The 19136-nt window shown below is 47.1% G+C and overlaps 1 protein-coding gene across 2 annotated transcripts in view; it reads right to left on the reverse strand.

Moving 5' to 3' along the window:
* Positions 1-15596: 15596 nt before the first annotated feature.
* LOC309361449 (carboxyl-terminal PDZ ligand of neuronal nitric oxide synthase protein-like) overlaps positions 15597-19136 on the reverse strand; it is a 46856-nt gene continuing 43316 nt past the window's right edge. For both annotated transcript variants that reach the window (XM_081896448.1, XM_081896449.1), the window contains one exon: positions 15597-16722. In XM_081896448.1, the coding sequence (XP_081752574.1) occupies positions 16260-16722 (463 nt within the window). In that variant the 3' untranslated portion in view covers positions 15597-16259. The remainder of the gene's footprint in view (positions 16723-19136) is intronic.

Raw genomic sequence — 19136 nt, forward strand, 5'->3', positions numbered from 1 at the left:
TCATGTTGCCTCTTCCCTTCTCTAAAAAGTCTCCAATGCTGTATCCTTTCCTCATTATGGGAATTCCTTAATCTCCTTGATCATTACTGTTGCCATTTTCTGATCCCTTTCCAACTCTGCTATATCATTTTTGAGGTAAGGCGACCAGAAATGAACACAGTACAGTGGTACCTCGGGTTAAGTACTTAATTCGTTCCAGAGGTCCGTACTTAACCTGAAACTGTTCTTAACCTGAAGCAGCACTTTAGCTAAGGGGGCCTCCCGCTGCTGCTGCGCCGCCAGAGCACGATTTCTGTTCTTATCCTGAAGCAAAGTTCTTAACCTGAAGCACTATTTCTGGGTTAGCGGAGTCTGTAACCTGAAGCATATGTAACCTGAAGCATATGTAACCCGAGGTACCACTGTACTCCAAATGCAGTTGCACCATAGATTTGCATTTTGGCATCTGGGGGAAAGGGTGTTGTCAAAGAGAGGCAGAGGTCTCACACACACACAATCCAGCACAAGTTGTATTTAGACCCAGTCCACACATGCAGTAAAATCAGGTGATAGAATGAGCCGTAGCATTTCAGATGGCTGTCTGGAGGGGTGTGTGATACAGATGGACAGGGGGTGTGGAATCACATTTCTGAAAGCTTCCCTTCGGGTAAGGGGAAAGACAGCAACACAACAAGCGAGATCAGATTGAGCCCATGTGTGCTATAAAAATAAATGCAGCAAAGTTTTTCAAAAAAACTGTGAGGCAACTGCCCCGGGCAGCAGGATCCAGAGGGGCAGCAGAGCCTGACATAGGTCTGGCAACATACAGTGGTACCTCAGCTTAAGAACTTAATTCATTCCGGAGGTCCGTTCTTAACCTGAAACTGTTCTTAACCTGAAGCACCACTTTAGTTAAACTATGGAATTCACTGCCCCAATATATGTCCACCACAAAGGCTTTTCTTCTCTCATAACACCAGAATTCATGAACATTGAATGGAGCTGAATGTTGGAAGACATGGGACAAATTTTAAAAAAGGAAGTATTTCATAAAGGACATAGTCACATAGAGAAGACTGCCCTTGACTGCAAGCCTTGATGGCTCGGCTCTGCCTTCGCAGTCGGAAGCAGCAATGGTTCTGAACACCAGCTGCTGGAAGCCACAGTGGGAGGGGAGAGTGAGGCTCTTGCGCTCAAATCCTGCTTCTTGGCTTCCCACAGGCATCTTTGTGGCCACTGTGAGAACAGGGTTCTGGAACAGATAAGCCAATGGCCTGACCCCATGAGCTCTTCCTGTGTCCTTATGTCCTTATTAGATGACTTGCCTAGTCTGTCTTTGGACAATTAATTTACTGTATTTCTACATGTATAAGACATGGGGTGTTTTTTTTACCAAAAAATTAGGTTTAAAATTGGGGCGCGTCTTATACATGGGTAGTGCTGAGGGGTGTTTTCTTAATTTGGAGTCCCCCAAAATAGGGGGCGTCTTATACATGGATGCGTCTTATACATGGAAAAATACGGTGATTTATATCCCTCCCTTCCTCCCCAAGAAGCCCAGGGTGGAAAATATATATTCAGGGTTTCTTTTTTCCTTTAAAATTCTAAAAACAATTACAATTGAAAACATCTAAAAGCAGTTATGGTTAAACACATTCTTCCATCCAAAGGATAGCTCAGTTGGTTAGAGCATGGTGCTGATAATGCCAAGGTTGCAGGGATATATATAGTATTTTTATTAAGTTTTCAACAAAAGTAGCAAAAAAAAGGTAAAAAAGCAAACAGTATCAAATGCAGTAACATCCATAAACAAAGAAAATTATACATAAAACCATATCAAATCCATAAAGTGGGATTCTCCAAATCCCATGACTTTCCTCCCCCATTCCTAGAATAGAATCATAGAATCATGGAGTTGGAAGAGACCCCAAGGGCCATCGAGTCCAACCCCCTGCCAAGCAGGAAACACCATCAGAGCACTCCTGACATATGGTTGTCAAGCCTCTGCTTAAAGACCTCCAAAGAAGGAGACTCCACCACACTCCTTGGCAGCAAATCCCACTGTCAAACAGCTCTTACTGTCAGGAAGTTCTTCCTAATGTTTAGGTGGAATCTTCTTTCTTGTAGTTTGGATCCATTGCTCTGTGTCCCCTTCTCTGGAGCAGCAGAAAACAACCTTTCTCCCTCCTCTATGTGACATCCTTTTATATATTTGAACATGGCTATCATATCACCCCTTAACCTCCTTTTCTCCAGGCTAAACATGCCCAGCTCCCTTAGCCATTCCTCATAAGGCATCGTTTCCAGGCCTTTGATCATTTTGGTTGCCCTCCTCTGGACACGTTCCAGTTTGTCAGTGTCCTTCTTGAACTGTGGTGCCCAGAACTGGACACAGTACTCCAGGTGAGGTCTGACCAGAGCAGAATACAGTGGCACTATTACTTCCCTTGATCTAGATGCTATACTCCTATTGATGCAGCCCAGAATTGCATTGGCTTTTTTAGCTGCTGCGTCACACCGTTGGCTCATGTCAAGTTTGTGGTCAACCAAGACTCCTAGATCCTTTTCACATGGACTGCTCTCAAGCCAGGTGTCACCCATCTTGTATTTGTGCCTCTCATTTTTTTTTGCCCAAGTGCAATACTTTACATTTCTCCCTGTTAAAATTCATCTTGTTTGTTTTGTTCCTGGTTCCCTAAATTTCTTATCAACTGCGTATCATTTCTACTCCAATTTTTTTCCTAACCTCTGATTTCCTATACTATTTCTAAAATTACAAGTGCTCTTAAAATCCTGCCAATGTATTTATCTGTTTACAGTACTTTTACAAACATTTCCATTCTTTTTAAAATTTCTTATCTTGATTTCTGAGCTTTCCAGTTAGCTTCGCCATTTCTGCATAGTCCATTAACTTGGTTTGCCAGTCTTCTTTTTGGCAGGACTGCTTCTGTTTGGGCTAACAGCATCCAAGCAGCCGTCGTAGAATACATAAACAATTTTTTCTGATCTTTTGGAATTTCCGCTCCTACAATACCTAATAGAAAAGCTTCTGGGTTTTTTAAAATAAAGGTTATTCTAATTCCCCCCCCCATTTCATTATATATCATTTCCTGTTTTTATTAACCTTCCTACATTCCCACCACATATGATAAAACGTACCCTCTGTTTCTTTACATTTCCAACGCTTATTAGATCCTGTTCTATACATTTTTGCTAATTTAACCAGGGTTAGATACCAAAGTCACAGGTTCAATCCCTGTGTGGGACAACTGCAAATTCCTGCATTTCAGGGGGTTGGACGATCCCCAGGGTTCCTTCCAGCTCTACAGTTCTATCATTTCTATTATCGAAAGGTCTCAGGTTTGCCTCGAGCAGTGTTCTTCAGTCATCAAAATATCTGGGTAAATAGGAATGTTTTTCAAACTCCCTCTGAAAGTTAAAGAAGTTAAGAATGATGGAGACAGGTGCACCCCACTAGGGGAGCATTTTTCCACAACTGGGGAGCCACATCTGAAAAGGCCCTGGCATGGGCAGCTCCTAGTGGTGGTGTGAGGACCGCCAACAAGTCCTCACATGCTGATTGTAGGGTGCAAGGTGGTTGGTACTGGGAAAGGCGCTCTTTTAGGTACTTGGGTCCTAAGCCATTTAGGAAGAGGGTAAGCCTATCTCATAAACAGCTACAAGTCATACTGGTTGTGAACTGCTGCCAGGATTACTAGTGGGATACCTGCAGTGGGCAGCTGAACAACTGAGCTCATGCCCTGCTTCTGGGCAACCCACAGGCAGCTGGTTACTCTGAGAACAGGGTGCTGGGCTGGCAGAAGGGCCAGAGCTCAGCATATGCTTTGTATGCAGAAGGTCCCTGGTTCAGTCTTTGTCATCTCCAGTTGGGGCAGGGAAAGAAAGCCTTCTTTGTGCTCCAGTTTAATTCAGTCCTTTATTCAGAACTGTGGTGTGTGTTATTGTTTCATCTTGATTTTATTATGTATTTTGTGATTTTGTCTTGTATTTTTACACTGTGAACCACCCTGAAAGCACCCTCCCAGTTCCAGAATCACAGAACTGTAGATTCGGAAGGGATCTAGAGGGTCACCTAAGGCCTTGCAATGCAGGAATCACAGCTACAGAATTCATGATGGATGGCCACCCAACCTCTCTTTAAAAACCTCCAGTGAAGAAGAGTTCCAAGGCAACCCATTCCATTGTTGAACAGCTGTTACCATCAAAAGTTGTTCCTAAGGTTTAGTCAGAATTTACTGTCATTTGAACCCGTTGCTCCAAGCCCTGCCCTCCAGAGCAGGAGAAAAATAGCCTCCATGTGACAGCCCTTCAGATATTTGAAGATGGCTCTCACATCACCTCTCAGGCTCCTTTTCTCCAGGCTGAACACACCCAACTTTCTCCGCTGTTCTTCACAAGGCTTGTTTATCCAGCAGCAGCAAGTGCCAGCCACCTTGCTTTGAATAGTGCAGAGATCCCTCCCTGCCTGTTTGCCATTGAAGGATGGACGGTTCTGTCAATTACAGCTCTCTCTGTTTCTCATTTTCCAGTCTTAAACTTAGTGGCTCTCTGCGTTTGTGCAGCATTTTGTGATTTTCCTTAAATAAAACAAATCCTCAGAAAAATCCAGCATTTTTGTATGGATTTCTCCTGTGGACCACATTTTTGTCCACAGTCTTGACAAATGTGAGTTTTTCCCCCACAAGCAATTTCTTCTAATGGAATGCATTTCTGCATGTTACCTTCACTGATGTATTCATTTTTATGCACAATTTCCCTCAATGTGTTCATCTCTCCACCTAAAGTTGTTTGGTTGGAAAATTGCATCACAAAATTCAGATGAGTGAGAATTCCAAAGGACAACCTGGTTTGGGGTCTCATGTTGTTTTAGGTAAAGGTAAAGGTACAGGTAAAGGGACCCTTAACTGTTAGGTTCAGTCGTGGCTGACTGGGGTTGCGGTGCTCATCTCACTTTATTGGCTGAAGGAGCCGGCGTACAGCTTCCGGCTCATGTGGCAGCATGACTAAGCCACTTCTGGCAAACCAGAGCAGCACATGGAAATGCCGTTTACCTTCCCACTGGAGTGGCACCTATTTATCTACTTACACTTTCAACGTGCTTTCGAACTGCTAGGTTGGCAGGAGCAGGGACTGAGCAACGGGAGCTCACCCCGTCACGGGGATTCGAACCGCCGACCTTCTGATCGACAAGTCCTAGGCTCTGTGGTTTAACCCACAGCGCCACCCGCGTCCCTCATGTTGTTTTAGGAAAATACAAATTTGATAAGTTTGGGTTAAAGTGTAAACCACATCAGATTTCTCTCACCAACACCCCCCCCCCCACATTGCTGGGAACAGCATCTCTTTGGACCACCTTATATAAGGCTAACATGTGGCCGGAGTGGGGGGGACGGACACACAAAACTTTTGTTCTGCTTTTTTACCCTGAGACTGACAGAAGTTGGGGTCATATACACACAGCAGCAGTTTGGATGCTGGCTATGGCTCCATCTGGGAATGGGGGGGGCAGCTCACTTGTTCTGTGTGCAGAAGGTTCAAGGTTAAATCCCCAGTCCACTTAAAAGGATTACAGATGTGATGAGGAAGACCCCTCTCTGCCTGAGCCCTTGGAGAGCTGCTGCCAGCCAGAAGAGGCATTGCTGGCTCAGCCTGGAAAGTAGACTGAACCCCAATATGAGGCAGCATATAGAATCATTGAATCATAGAATTGGAAGGGACCCCAGGGGTCATCTAGTCCAACCCCCTGCAATGCGGGAAACACAGCTAAACCACCCATGACAGGTGGCCATCTGCCCACTGCTTTAAAACCTCCAATGAAGGCAAGTCCACAACTTCCCAAGAGAGTCCATTCCCTGTCGTACAACCCTTACTGTCAGAAAACTCCTCTTGAGGTTTAGTTGGAATCTCCTTTCTTTTAACCTGAAGCCATGGGTTCGAGTCTTACCCTCCACCAGCAGGAGAAAACAAGCTAGTTCCATCCTCCATGTGACAACCCTTTAGATATTGGAAGATGGCTGTCATCTTTCCTCTCAGTCTCGTCTTTTCCAGTCTACACATACCTAGCTCCTTCAACAGCTCCTCATAAGGCTTGGCTTCCAGACTCATGATCATTCTAGTTGCCTTCCTCTGCACACCTTCCAGCTTGTCAACATCTTTCCTAAATTGTGGCACCCAGAGAAGAGCAGGGATAACTTCTACTGAGCCACTGACCGTGCTGGATGGGGTGGATGGCAGCAGGAGCCCCACAGCTCCTGAAGGGCACCCAGTTTGTCTCACCTGATTTAGAGAGCGGTGAAAATGCTTGGGGAACATTTACCTCCTTCACAGAACTACAGTTCAAATGAGTCCCTTGTTTGGAGGATTGAGCAGATCAGGAATGAAGAGAGTTCACTGCTATTGTGTATACACACACACACACACACACACACACACACACACACACACACGAGGGGGGAGGCTGTGATCTTACAGGCTGGGAATCCTGTGTGTGCTAATTTGCCTCTAATGCCCAGGTCAGAAGATTTGGGACAGATAAAATAAAGTCCTTCCAGCAGTGCAGATTTGAAACGGTGGAATTTGCTTCAAAGGACAAGGGCTCCAAGACACTGGTGTGCTAAAAAAACTGTGATCTCAGGATACTGCGCTTGCCAGGTGCCGGATAAATTAGAGCAGGGCTGCCCTCTTCTGGTCTGATTATGGAGTGATCTGAAAAATTCCCAATCTTCACTACAGTATTAGATGGATATTAGCTAGCCAGGTTGCGTGTTTGTGTGTAGACCTTTAATGAACCCAGGAGCCTCAAGTCCGACTCCCCACAATTTTAGCCAAATCATGTCTGTCTCTGTCCTTCTGAAAACGTTAGCTAAAGGGGTTGGTTGGTTGTATCACAAAGCAAGGGGGGCACCTGTCCCCTGCAAGAATGTGAACCAAATCTTTGAAGGGGGGGTATATTTAGGATCCCTTTTGAGCCCACCTAGTATGCTGGCCCATTCAGCGGAGGCAAGGAATAAAATATTTGCAAGCTGCATAAAAAAGTAACTCCTTTCAGACACTTGTCAAGTAAAGAGGAATAGGGTTCTGATCCTGCTTAGAGGAAATCAGTGGACTTAAGGGTGCCCAAATATTGGCATGGAAGTGGACTTTTGGTCTGTGTGAATGCTGGATATTCCATAAGAAGATAAAAACCTGTGCACAGCATGAAGAAGTACTTTATCTGTCTTTAATCTTCCACTGTTCGCTGCATTGGATGTTCACAATTTCCTGTGTTATGAGAGGAGAAAAACATTTCTCTATCTACTATCTCCATGCTGTGATCCACATGAATTCTGGAGATGCCATTGTCTAGATTCCATAAAGTATGTGGCACAGGTTCATGTCAAGGTGCGAGTGTGGATTTGCACAGGCCACAGCTGGCCCTCACAGACCTCCCATGCAGCCTGCTGCACATGTCCAAGCTAACGACGACATCCCCTTCCTTGCTGCCAAATTTTGCTGATTTGACCTCCCTGCATCCCACTAAACTGCTGTTTGGTGCATTGAAGACAAGCAGAATTTCAGTGGGAAGGAAGTTGCAGTGGGAGAGTCATCCTTGTGGGCTGGGAAACAGCTTTTGCATAGCAAGTTTTCCCCCTTTACGCCAGCAGGGAAAGGCTCGGAATGCCAGGACTGTGTTGTCCCCAGCAACATCACTACATTGAAAGCATGTGTCTGTGTGCAACCAGTCTATAACCCTGGCATGCCCATCCATCTCTGAATATTGATTGATTGATTGATTGATTGAATTTATATACTACCACAATATGTATAATCAAAATATGGACCTCGAGGACACAGAGGCAGCCCAAACAGGTGATCATAGCACTGTAGCATGCACCCCAATCTTTAAGTGGCAAACTTCCAGGGGTTCCTCTGCTTACTTTGAGTATGGTCAATGGAGACAGAAGTACCTTTGTTATATTTACATATCTATACAACCCAGGCATAGGATTGGCCGGGGGGGGGGGCAGTTTCACAGCACCAGCACCCCAGCACACCTTGCTTCTCCATTAGGTTTTCAGAGGGAGCCCAAGTCACAGCTTTGGGATTCAGCACAGAGCAAGACATGCCTCTGTCTCCCTAGCTTCCAGCATCAGCCAAAACATTTCTCACCTCCCTCACGGGCCTATTGTCCTATTGTTCTCCCGTAAGGTGGGAAAATTATCATGATGGGAACCTCTTTGGACATGTAGAGGACTGTACTTAACTGGCCAGCCTTAACAAAGGAACTTATCTGATCTTCTACTAGATTCTAAGCTTTCTTGATATAGAATCACAGGCCTGGAAGTGAGCCACCGGCATCATCCAGGCTGAATCCCCAATTCTGTAACACCTGGGACAGCTCAGTTGATTGAGCATGAGACTCTTAATCTTAGGTTTATAGGTTTGAGCCCCACACTCAGCAAAAGATTCCTGCATTGCAGAAGGTTGGACTAGATGACCCTCGTGGTCCCTTCCAGCTCAACAATTTTATGATTCTCTCTCTCTCTCTCTCTCTCTCTCTTTCTGTACAATGGTTAGCCAAAAGAACCTCAGGAACCTAGAACACAGTAGTTCCCATGAAAGGCTCTTGCTTTGCCAAATTGCATGCACACACATAAAACTGTAACACAAGAACTCATGGCAAAAATATATTTCAGCTTCCTGTTTTTTCTGTGTAATTGTCCAAACATGGTCTTGATCACAACAGTTCACAGCCATGTTTTTCCCAGAGCAGACTCATTTAAATTAATGGGTCTAAGTTACCCATGCTCATTTAAAGTTGCGTGGGATCAATTTCAATCTGTTACCTCCGAGGATGTGGACAACCACCTGTCTCCTTGATCCTTGCCCATCCTGGCTTATAAAAGCAAGCCGGTAAGGGCTGGGCGATGGGCTCTGCGGGGTGGTGAAAGCTTCTCTCTGGGAGGGAGCCTTCCCAGACCTGCTGAAAGAGGCAGTCATTAAACCACTTCTTTAAAAAACATCTCTAGACCCAGCCAATATGGCCAACTATCGCCCAGTCTCAAATCTTCCATTCTTGGGCAAGGTGATTGAGCAGGCAGTTGCTGAACAACTCCAGGCATGCTTGGAAGAAGTGGACCATTTGGATCCCTTCCAGTCTGGATTCAGGCCTCATCAACATGCAGATCTCCGGCAGGCTAGGGACAAAGGTGAGAGTTGTTTCCTAGTTCTGCTGGATCTCTCAGCGGCGTTTGATACCATCAAGCATAACATCCTCTGGACCGTCTTGAGGGGCTGGGAGCTGGGGGCACTGTCCTACAGTGGTTCCGCTCCTTCCTCCTGGGCCGTGTTCAAAAAGTAGTGGTGGGGGATGAGTGTTCAGACCCCTGGGCTCTCACTTGTGGGGTGCCTTAGGGTTCCATTCTCTCCCCCATGCTTTTCAACATCTAAATGCAGCCGCTGGGAGAGATCATCAGGGGTTTGTGTTGGGTGTTCATCAATATGCGGATGATACCCAGCTCTACCTCTCTTTCAAATCAGAACCAGTGAAGGTAGTGAAGGTCCTGTGTGAGTGCCTGGTGGCGGTTGGAGGATGGATGGCGGCTAACAGATTGAATCCTGACAAGACAGAAGTACTGTTTTTGGGGGACAGGAGGAGGGCGGGTCTGGAGGACTCCCTGATCCTGAATGGGATAACTGTGCCCCTGAAGGACCAGGTGTGCAGCCTGGGAGTCATTTTGTACTCACAGCTGCCCATGGAGGCACAGGTCAATTCTGTGTCCAGGGCAGCTGGACAACCTGTAGGTATGTCCCAGCTTAAAAGTGAGCCAGGCAGGAGTGTAATATAGGTGGCAATGTTAAATTACTTATGGCCACCAGAGGGCAGGATAGGAATATGCTGCGCAGACATGCCACAGCGTGTTGAACTTCCATCAGAAATCCTAGTGTTTGCAGGGTAGAGATTGTGGGCAAGAGTTAATCCGGAGGCCCTGAAGAAGGCAGAGGCACTCATCCGCCAGCAATCTGGTGCCCCTTCAGATCTGGACTACAGAGCCAGCATGGCGTAATGGGCGTTGGACTAGGATCTGGGAGAAGAGGGTTCTAATCCACCACTTAGCCATGAAGCCTCCTGGGTGTGGCCTTGTCACTGTACCTCAGCCGAACCTACCTCACAGGGTTGTTGTAGGAGGGGGAAGAATCATGCACATGTCACCTTGAGCTCCTTGGAGAACAAAGTGGGAGATACATTTCTATAAACAAATGAAAACTGCCAAGTGCAGAATGAGGAAGGTGGCTGCACTCTCACACGTTGTAACTCGCTCTACGTGGGGCTGCCCTTGAGACTGACCCAGAAACTCCAGCAGGTGCAGAATGCCACGGCGAGGCTCCTTACAGGGTCCTTGCCATGGGATCACATTCATCCAGTGCTTTACCAGCTGCACTGGCTCCCGGTGGAGTACAGGGTCAGGTTTAAGGTGCTGGTTTTAACCTTTAAAGCCCTATACGGCCTAGGACCCTCGTATTATGGAACCGCCTCTCCTGGTTTTCCCCACGGAGGACCTTACAGTCCGCAAATAATATCTTGGAGGTCCCGGGCCACAGGGAGGTTAGGCTGGCCTCAACCAGAGCCAGGGCCTTTTCGGCTGTGGCCCCGATCTGGTGAAACACTCTGTCACAAGAGACCAGGGCCCTGTGGGACTTGACATCTTTCCGCAGGGCCTGCAAGACAGAGCTGTTCCACCAGGCCTTTGGCCAAGGCACAGCCTGACCCCCTCCTTTGGCACTCTTCACAGAACTCTAGCCATTAATTTGATTCTGAATTGGTATTAGAATGAATTGATTTTAGAATGTATTTTAATTAATTGATTGTGATTTTATGTAAACTGTGTTATTTTTACTGTTGTTAGCCGCTCCGAGCCCGGCTTCAGCTAGGGAGGGCATGATATAAATAAAATATTATTATTATTATTTTCTAGATGCAAGAGAGAGAAAATGTACCAAATAATAATAATAATAATAATAATAATAATAATAATAATTTATTATTTATACCCCGCCCATCTGGCTGGGCCTCCCCAGCCACTCTGGGCGGCTTCCATAAAAACCAAAAATACAGTAAAATATCACATGTTAAAAACTTCCCTCAACAGGGCTGCCTTAAGATGTCTTCTGAATATCAGGTAGTTGTTTATCGCTTTGACATCTGCTGGAAGGGCGTTCCACAGGGTGGGCGCCACTACCGAGAAGGCCCTCTGCCTGGTTCCCTATAGCTTTGCTTCTCGCAATGAGGGAACCGCCAGAAGGCCCTCGGCGCTGGACCTCAGTGTCCGGGCAGAATGATGGGGGTGGAGACGCTCCTTCAAATCAAGGAAGGCTTGCTTTTTTGAAGTGTACTTATCTTTGACTTGCACCATTTTCTAAAAGAATACTTTTTAAACCCCGCCCAGCACTGCTGAACCTGTTGCATGAGGCTGGCTTAATGTATTTTCAGTATCCCTCCTAGAATATTATTCATGAAATCGTTTTTAAAAAGTGTTTTGAGCTGATGTTCAGCCTCTGGAACAGGTTTTTGGGAACCAGACCCGAGACTCTTCTGTCCGTACTATCATGTAGCCTCCAAGGCAGCTGGAGCTCTGTTCTGGTGTAGTGTTTAGGGCATGCTGGAACAGGGTCTGGGAGACCAGGGTTCAAATCTCGACTCATCAATGTAGCCCACTTGGTTGACCTTGAGGGCCAATCACTGCCTTTCATCACAGCGTTGTCGTGAAGATTAATTGAGGGGAGAGAACCCTGTCTGCAACCTTGAGCTCTCTGGAGAGAAAAGGTAGGGCATATATGTAATAAATAAAAATAATAATAAAATAAGGGAGATGAAGAAACACTCCAACTGGATTTTATGATGGGGGGGGGGCATTGGACGAATGACAGAAAATGGGTTTTGTTTTTTGAGAAATTAATGCATCAGGAACCAAAGTGACCCCCCTTCTACCTCCCCCTGAGAGAAAACGTAAATATGTCAATGGCCTTGTTAAGATGAAGATTCCGTCTCTGTGAAATGGGTGGAAAACAGGCAAAAACCACCTCTCCCCCCCCCCTCGCCGCACCAGAAAGAACACGCTGACAAACTGTAAGGAGAAAGAAATCTGTAATTATACTCATGGTCCCAACAACATTGAACTCTTTACACAATAAATTCAAACTTTCTCTCTTTCTCTCGAAGTCTTCAACAACAATTTACAGGATAACACTTGGAATTAAAACGAACCTGGACTCCTCTGCTCTCAAGTAGGCTTTAAATTATGACACATTTTCTGTCCCCCCACCCACAGAAAAGCCCCTGACTCAAACCTCTGGCCCAACATTTTGGCCCTGGCAAGAAAACTGTGGCAGATCATTCAAGCTGGCAGCTCCGGCACTCTGCACATGCTTCTGCAACCTCCCCTGCAGGTTGTTGCAGATATTTTTATTTCAAGTGAAGCTTGGCTGTTTGAATGAAGCGAGGATTCCAGTGCGGACTGGGAAATGTAAGCCGTAAAGAACAAACGTTTTGTGGGGAGGAGACTATAAGATACATCCTACATTAGTCTTTCTTAACCTGGTAGCCTCCAGATGTCCTCGACTACAGCTCCCAGGTTCCTGCATTTTGCAAAAATCCTGATTATTTCAAACAGGTGGTTGTTGTTGTTTTTTTAACCACTGGGTTTCCATTCTCTGTGCTAACTTGGAAATAGCTTTGAGAGAAACTCTGTGGCTTTTGGCTCAGAGGCTCCTATAGATGATAAAAGAAAACAAGATATGGACACCTTCCTCTCCTCGCACCTCGCTGAGGTGTGTGCGTGTCAGTTGTTTAGTTTCCCACTATGCAACACTGTGATAAAAGAAATCAGCACCATCAGTGGAATTTCAGCCTGCCTTGCAGCAGATTCTCACTCAGCGCATTGCACATGGCCAGAAATATTCAAGTATGGAACACACACGTGGTCCCATCGATTGTTAAGGGCACACACAAACACATGAAAAGTGACATTTCCCTTCCAAACACACGGAACCGGCCAACTGAAGCTGTTCTGCACTTGCAGTGACTTGCCTGGGTGCTCACTCGTCATGCCTTGATTTTTTTAGTACATCTACCTGCAGGAGGAATGCGGGTGGCACTGTGGGTTAAACCACAGAGCCTAGAACTTGCCGATCAGAAGGTCGGTGGTTCGAATCCCCATGACGTGGTGAGCTCCCGTTGCTCGGTCCCTGCTCCTGCCAACCTAGCAGTTTGAAAGCAAACCAGTGCAAGTAGATAAATAGGTACCGCTCCGGCAGGAAGGTAAACAGTGTTTCCATGCGCTGCTCTGGTTTGCCAGAAGCGGCTTAGTCCTGCTGGCCACATGACCCGGAAGCTGTACGCCGGCTCCCTCAGCCAATAAAGCGAGATGAGCGCCGCAACCCTAGAGTCGGCCACGACTGAACTTAATGGTCAGGGGTCCCTTTACCTTTACCTGCAGGAAGCAGGATTCTCACCCTGCCACCCTGCTGAATATTCAACTGGCTAAACATAGCTGTGCCTTTTTGAAAGCAGCCTGATCAGCACATGCATTGGCAAGCAAGTGTTAAAATCTCTGTGCTGCCAAGATTTCTGCATGTGTGAAAAAAATGTACACAAGAGCATTCCCACCCTCCAACCAGGGTGGTTAGGAACTCTAATTGCCCTTTGAACCTGCCCCTTGATGCCTTGTTTAGCGATAGTTGACGGGCAATGGCCACAATTTCCAGTGGTGCTCTGCTCTGGTGACCACCCTAGGCTACTTGGCCTCTGTGGGGCCTGTTCTACCTGTGCAGAGGGTTGCTAGGCAACCCAGACATGGATGCCCATTGTCTCTCTCTTTCTCTCTCTCTCTCCCCTGAATTACGACCAACAATACATCCCTTCACCCCAAATCAACCTTCTAAACACATTCCTAACCTGCCTCGTTTAACTGTGCATTTGGCCCCCAAAGGAGGTGCACTACATACCCCTCCCCTCTGGGTCCCCCCCCCCCAGCTATGGGACACACCTTTTAATGGCACCCTGGGATAAAAGCCCACAAGGCGCTCCATCCACACCACCAATTCCTTTCCTTTTCAAATCCCTTTCGAAATACGGCTCCTCTGCTTGTGTGGACCAACCTACAAGGCCCTCGTGCAAAGGAGTGAGAATCACAAACCGGGGGTGCCTTTGTTCACTAGTGGGTGGCAGCTCTGAGGGTCCTGAAAGTTTGGGGGTGGCGGGAAAATGCCCCTGATATGGTGAAAGCCGCCTCCCCAGCACCACTTGAGCTTGCTTGGCTGACGTGCTTCACACTCGCTCCCGTGACATGTGCTCATCTGGGACACCCCCACTGAGCATTCAGGCCTCCCAACGTCTCTTGCAATTGGCTTGCTGACCACTTCTCCTGACTGCATTCCCACCTGGCCCCAAATTTAACTCTCCCTCTTCTCAAACTCATCCTTTCAGCAACCTGCTCCTGGTCCTCCTCCACTCTCGCTCTCTCTGTGACCAAATATTACGGTTTCCATCCTCTCTTGCATGGCTGATTGAGCTTTGTTTCTGAAACAAAAACAACCCATTTCCACCCTTCTGAGCATCCCCTGAGGGGAGGAGACAGCTGTGCCCCCTCCTCTGGATGACCCACAGCCCCCAATTTCCAGCTTTCGCTTCAAAAGAAAGACTACGTTTGCAGCATTCACAGAACCTGATGGATGAGGTAAAATGTACAGGCATGGGCCTTCTCTATTTTTCTCTTTTGGAGAAACCAGCCTGGTCCCCAATTCCAGTGTTTTACTTTGCACAGATGGCCTGGGGGAAAAAGAAATCTCCTTCGACGCCCCTGTGAGCGTGCAATATGATGAGTGGCAGAACAAGTTGCCAACAGTGAGACCCTCTGGGGATGGGTCTACTCGGAGTAAAACTTCGCTGTCCACCACTCAAGCATGCGCTGGAATTGGCTTTCTGCACCCTCTCAGTCTTGTGCCTCCAACTCAGTGCAAAACCGTTCGGATTTCACCAATTTTAATAATAATTTATTATTTATACCCCACCCATCTGGCTGGGTTTCCCCAGCCACTCTGGGCGGCTCCCAACTGAATTAATAATAATAATAATAAAGTGATAAAACATCAGACATTAAAAACTTCCCTAAACAGGGCTGCCTTCAGGTGTCTTCTAAAAGTCAGATAGCTGTTTATTTCCTTGACATCTGATGGGAGGGCGTTCCGCAGGGTGGGTGCCACTACCGAGAAGGAATAGGAAAACAGAAATGATAATAACCACCTCAGGATTTGGGAAACACCAATATGCTTAATTTCTCCAGCCTCAGAATAAAATAAAACCGAAAGGAGCATCTGTGCCACTAAACTCCTGCTGAAGGAAGGGATGGTCTGCAGGTGAGGGAAATTAAGGGGGGGAATCTGAAGGGTGGCTCTCCTTCATTCAGGCGCAAACTTCCTGCACCTTCAGCATCCCCCCCCCCGGATGTTAGAGTTAAGGTGTTTGGAAGACACCACCACAGCTCCTCTCTGGCCTAACAGCCGACGCCTGGTCTGGAAATGGCAGCCAAGATGCTCTTGAACTGGTTCCCACAGGACTGGGCTTCTAATATCAAGTGACTTCAAAATACTGGACTAATCTCACCTGTGTGCATCCCTCTCATTCCAGGGGAGACTTCTGGAAGTGACCATTGGAATAACCATCACCCACCCTGCTCAGGTGCTAACCTTGCCTCACAACGCCGAATGCTACAGGTCACCCATGACCTCCCTCTCCCTACCTCATTTGCCCCCCCAAAACTGCAAGCAGCTTTTCTTGGCTGGGGGGACAATCTGTGGCACACAGTCTAGATTTCAGCCAGTCGTGCCGAGCTCCTTCCCTGGGGCACAGAGACCGAGGATCTTGCGCCTGGTTGTTTACTGGTGCTTGTACCCTGGGTGACACGAGGTCCTTAGGTGTTCCTCCATTCCAGGTCAGCCAGTCTGTCAAGACGTCTGGTCATTTCCTGGTGTCTGTTGAGGACCTCTGCTTGTGTGGAAGACAAAGGCAGGAGACCCTCCCAGCTCGCTTCTTTTGGAGACCACATGACTTCTGGCTCAAAGTCTCCCACTTTTGCTCTTACGGAACTGCCAGCCTCCACTGGTGACCATTTCAGAGACTCCCCCCTGGCGCCGCAGCACCCTACAAGCCACCTCTAACCCCCCCCCCCAATCTGTGCCTGGCAACCAGTGCAAGCTAATAGCCTGCTCCCCAAGTGCATGGTTTATGCACGAGCAATGCAGGCCCCTGATGTGTCCAGCTCGTCCTCCGAGAGACTGATGCGCAAACAGGTTTCATTGCCGGCCGAGGAGAGGAAAGGACGCCGGAGAGACAAGCTGCCATCCAGATCCCTAGAGGGGCCTTTCTCGGGTCGTCCCAAGGTCCCTTTTGCCGGGGGTGCCTGCCCACCCTCCCCAGCCCGCTCCTGGCTTAGGGCCACCTGGTTTTCGGCACGGCCGCAAGTGTGACCTCTTCCCAGCGTCCTGGGCTCAGACTCCAAGCTGGCCAGGGAGAAGATGGTGATGCTGGTGAGTGTGGAGGTGCTGTGGCCGGGCCCAGAGGTGCTGGTGCTGGTGGCTGCTGCTGTGGTGTCCGTCTCTGCTTCTAGGCTGGGCGAGGTGGTTTTGCTTGACCTCCTCCGCAGGGTTGGAGGGGGTGGGTTCAGCTTGGGGATGAGGGGCTGCAACCTGTCAAACAGAGAAGGGATGGGTGGCTTTGGGTGGCTTTCAAAGGCTTTTCGTGACTTTGCGCACTGCCCTGATGTTCGGCAGAGAAATAATTCTACAAATAAGTAAGTCTATGTTGTGAACGACCCTGTGATCTTTGGATAAAGGGAGTTGTACAAACTTGATAAGGAATAAAATAGAATAAAAATAATATATACCGTATTATTCCGTGTATAAGATGCCCCCATGTATAAGATGCCCCCTTTTGGGGGGGGCCTCCAAATTAAGAACACTCAACACTATACTGTACTTAAGAGCATAAACAAGATGATAATTTGCTTGGAAAAATTCGTTTTTAATGATGAAAGTGGAAGCGGGAGACGTGAGGGAGTCCACAATAGAATGAAAGGATGTTATGAAACCTATTCTGTTTGTTAAATATGTATCTGTAAAAAATCTTAATAAAAATTTTTATAAAAAAAAAAAAAAAGAACACTCAACACTACCTGTGTATAAAAACACCCCTAGTCTTATACATGGAAAAATACGGTATATTTTATTTGTATTCCCCTATTCATTTAAAAAATATAGATATATCAGAGCAGTTCACAACAACTATAGATAAAATCATACAATAAAAATCATGTAAGAATGCTAAGATCAGAAATCAGCCAACCACTGTGGAACGATGTATTCTTAATTACCTGTACAGGCCAAGTTTTCAGCAGGCATTTAAAAGTTGAATCAGAAAGCGCTTGCTGAATCTCTAGTGGCAGAGTGTTCCACAGGGCTGGGCTGATGGACACCAAAGGTTCGGTTTCTTGTTGTCAAATTAGCCTCACCAACCAAGGTAACGACCAGCAACGCTCCCGCTGATGATCTGAGTGATCAAGCTGGGATGTAAGGGTTCAGGCGCTCTCTAGGTACCCTGGACCCAAGTTGTCCAGGGCTTTGTGAATTAATAGAAGGGCCTTGACCCTGGCTCAGTAGCAGATGGGCAGCCAGTGCAGATGCCTCAACAAGGGGGCCACACATTGTCGGCCAGGTGACCCCACCAGCAATCTGGCCACCCCACTCTGCAGTCGCTGGAGCTTCAGAACCAGACCCAAGGGCAGCCCCACGCAGAGCGCAGTGCAGCAGTGCAGCCTCGAGGTTTTTTTAAATTGGAGGTGCTGCCTAGGAATTGACCCAGGGACATTCTTCATGCAAAGCAGCTGTTCCACCCTTGAGTAGCAGCCCCTTCCCTGGCTTGCCTGTAGTGAGATTTGAGTAGCAGCCCCCACAACTTTGCAATTCTAGCAAACAGTAATTGGGTGTCACCTTGGGTCAACACACCCCTCCCACAGCAAACCACGTTTTGCATTCTCCATTACTAAACCAGCATACAGTATGATCGCTTACAGCATGCAATTAACTTGCGCAACTTTAACCTTGCATGGTTGAAAGCCCCCAGTCGAAACTGCACAAATTAACTGCACACAGGGCAGAGAGCTTTAAAACTCTTTTTGCATTCTTTCCCCCAGTGTGGAAAGAGATTTTAAGCAAGATCTCACAAGAGCACCCAGAGCCTGAGCAGGACTTGACCGGTAAGCAAGGCAGAGAGCGTAATTGTGCAAGATGGGATCGTCCTGTGTTGAGAAAGGGGTTTTTCCTGGCTGGGATGTGTCCTCAAATCGGGATGGTGCCTCTCACCTGCCTGGATAGGTAGAGAAATGGGGCAGGTGGGAGCATAGGAATCTCTGGCTGTGGTGAAGCTGCATTTGTAGGGTTCTGTGTGAAGGGGTCAGCCACATCCATGGCTCCACCCATTTCGGCCTCTGGCCATGTGGCCCCTTGAAAGCTGCTCAGGAGGAAACGTGGCCCTTGGGCTGAGAAAAGTCCCCCCCCCCAGCCATCTGTGAGCAAAACAGCTGACCACATACAGGTGAAACTCGAAAAATTAGAATATCATGGAAAAAGTTCCTTGATTTCCCGAATTCAACTTAAAAGGTGAAACTAATATATGAGATAGACTTGTGACATGCAAAGCAAGATATGTCAAGCCTATATTTGCTATAATTGTGATGATCATGGCCTACAGCTGGTGAAAACCCCAAATTAACCATCTCAGAAAATTAGAATATTCAAGGAAATCAACAAAACAAGGATTGCAAATCGAGCAAGATTGGACCTCTGAGAAGTAGAAGCACATCTCGCTTTGCATGTCATAAGTCGATCTCATATATTAGTTTCACCTTTTAAGATGAATTACTGAAAGAAATGAGCTTTTCCACGATATTCTAATTTTTCGAGTTTCACTTGTAGATGACATTGGAGATACCGCCAGTTCTGATTCTACGAGAGCAGACCAATGGGTGTGACAGCGTCATTGGCACTGGCACAGCAGCTGTGAAACTGCAAAAATCTACATGTATGGCAGCCCACCCCCCTTTCCC

The sequence above is a fragment of the Podarcis melisellensis genome (genome assembly GCF_964234715.1).
Source record: "Podarcis melisellensis genome assembly, chromosome: Z".
Classification (NCBI taxonomy): Eukaryota; Metazoa; Chordata; class Lepidosauria; order Squamata; family Lacertidae; genus Podarcis; species Podarcis melisellensis.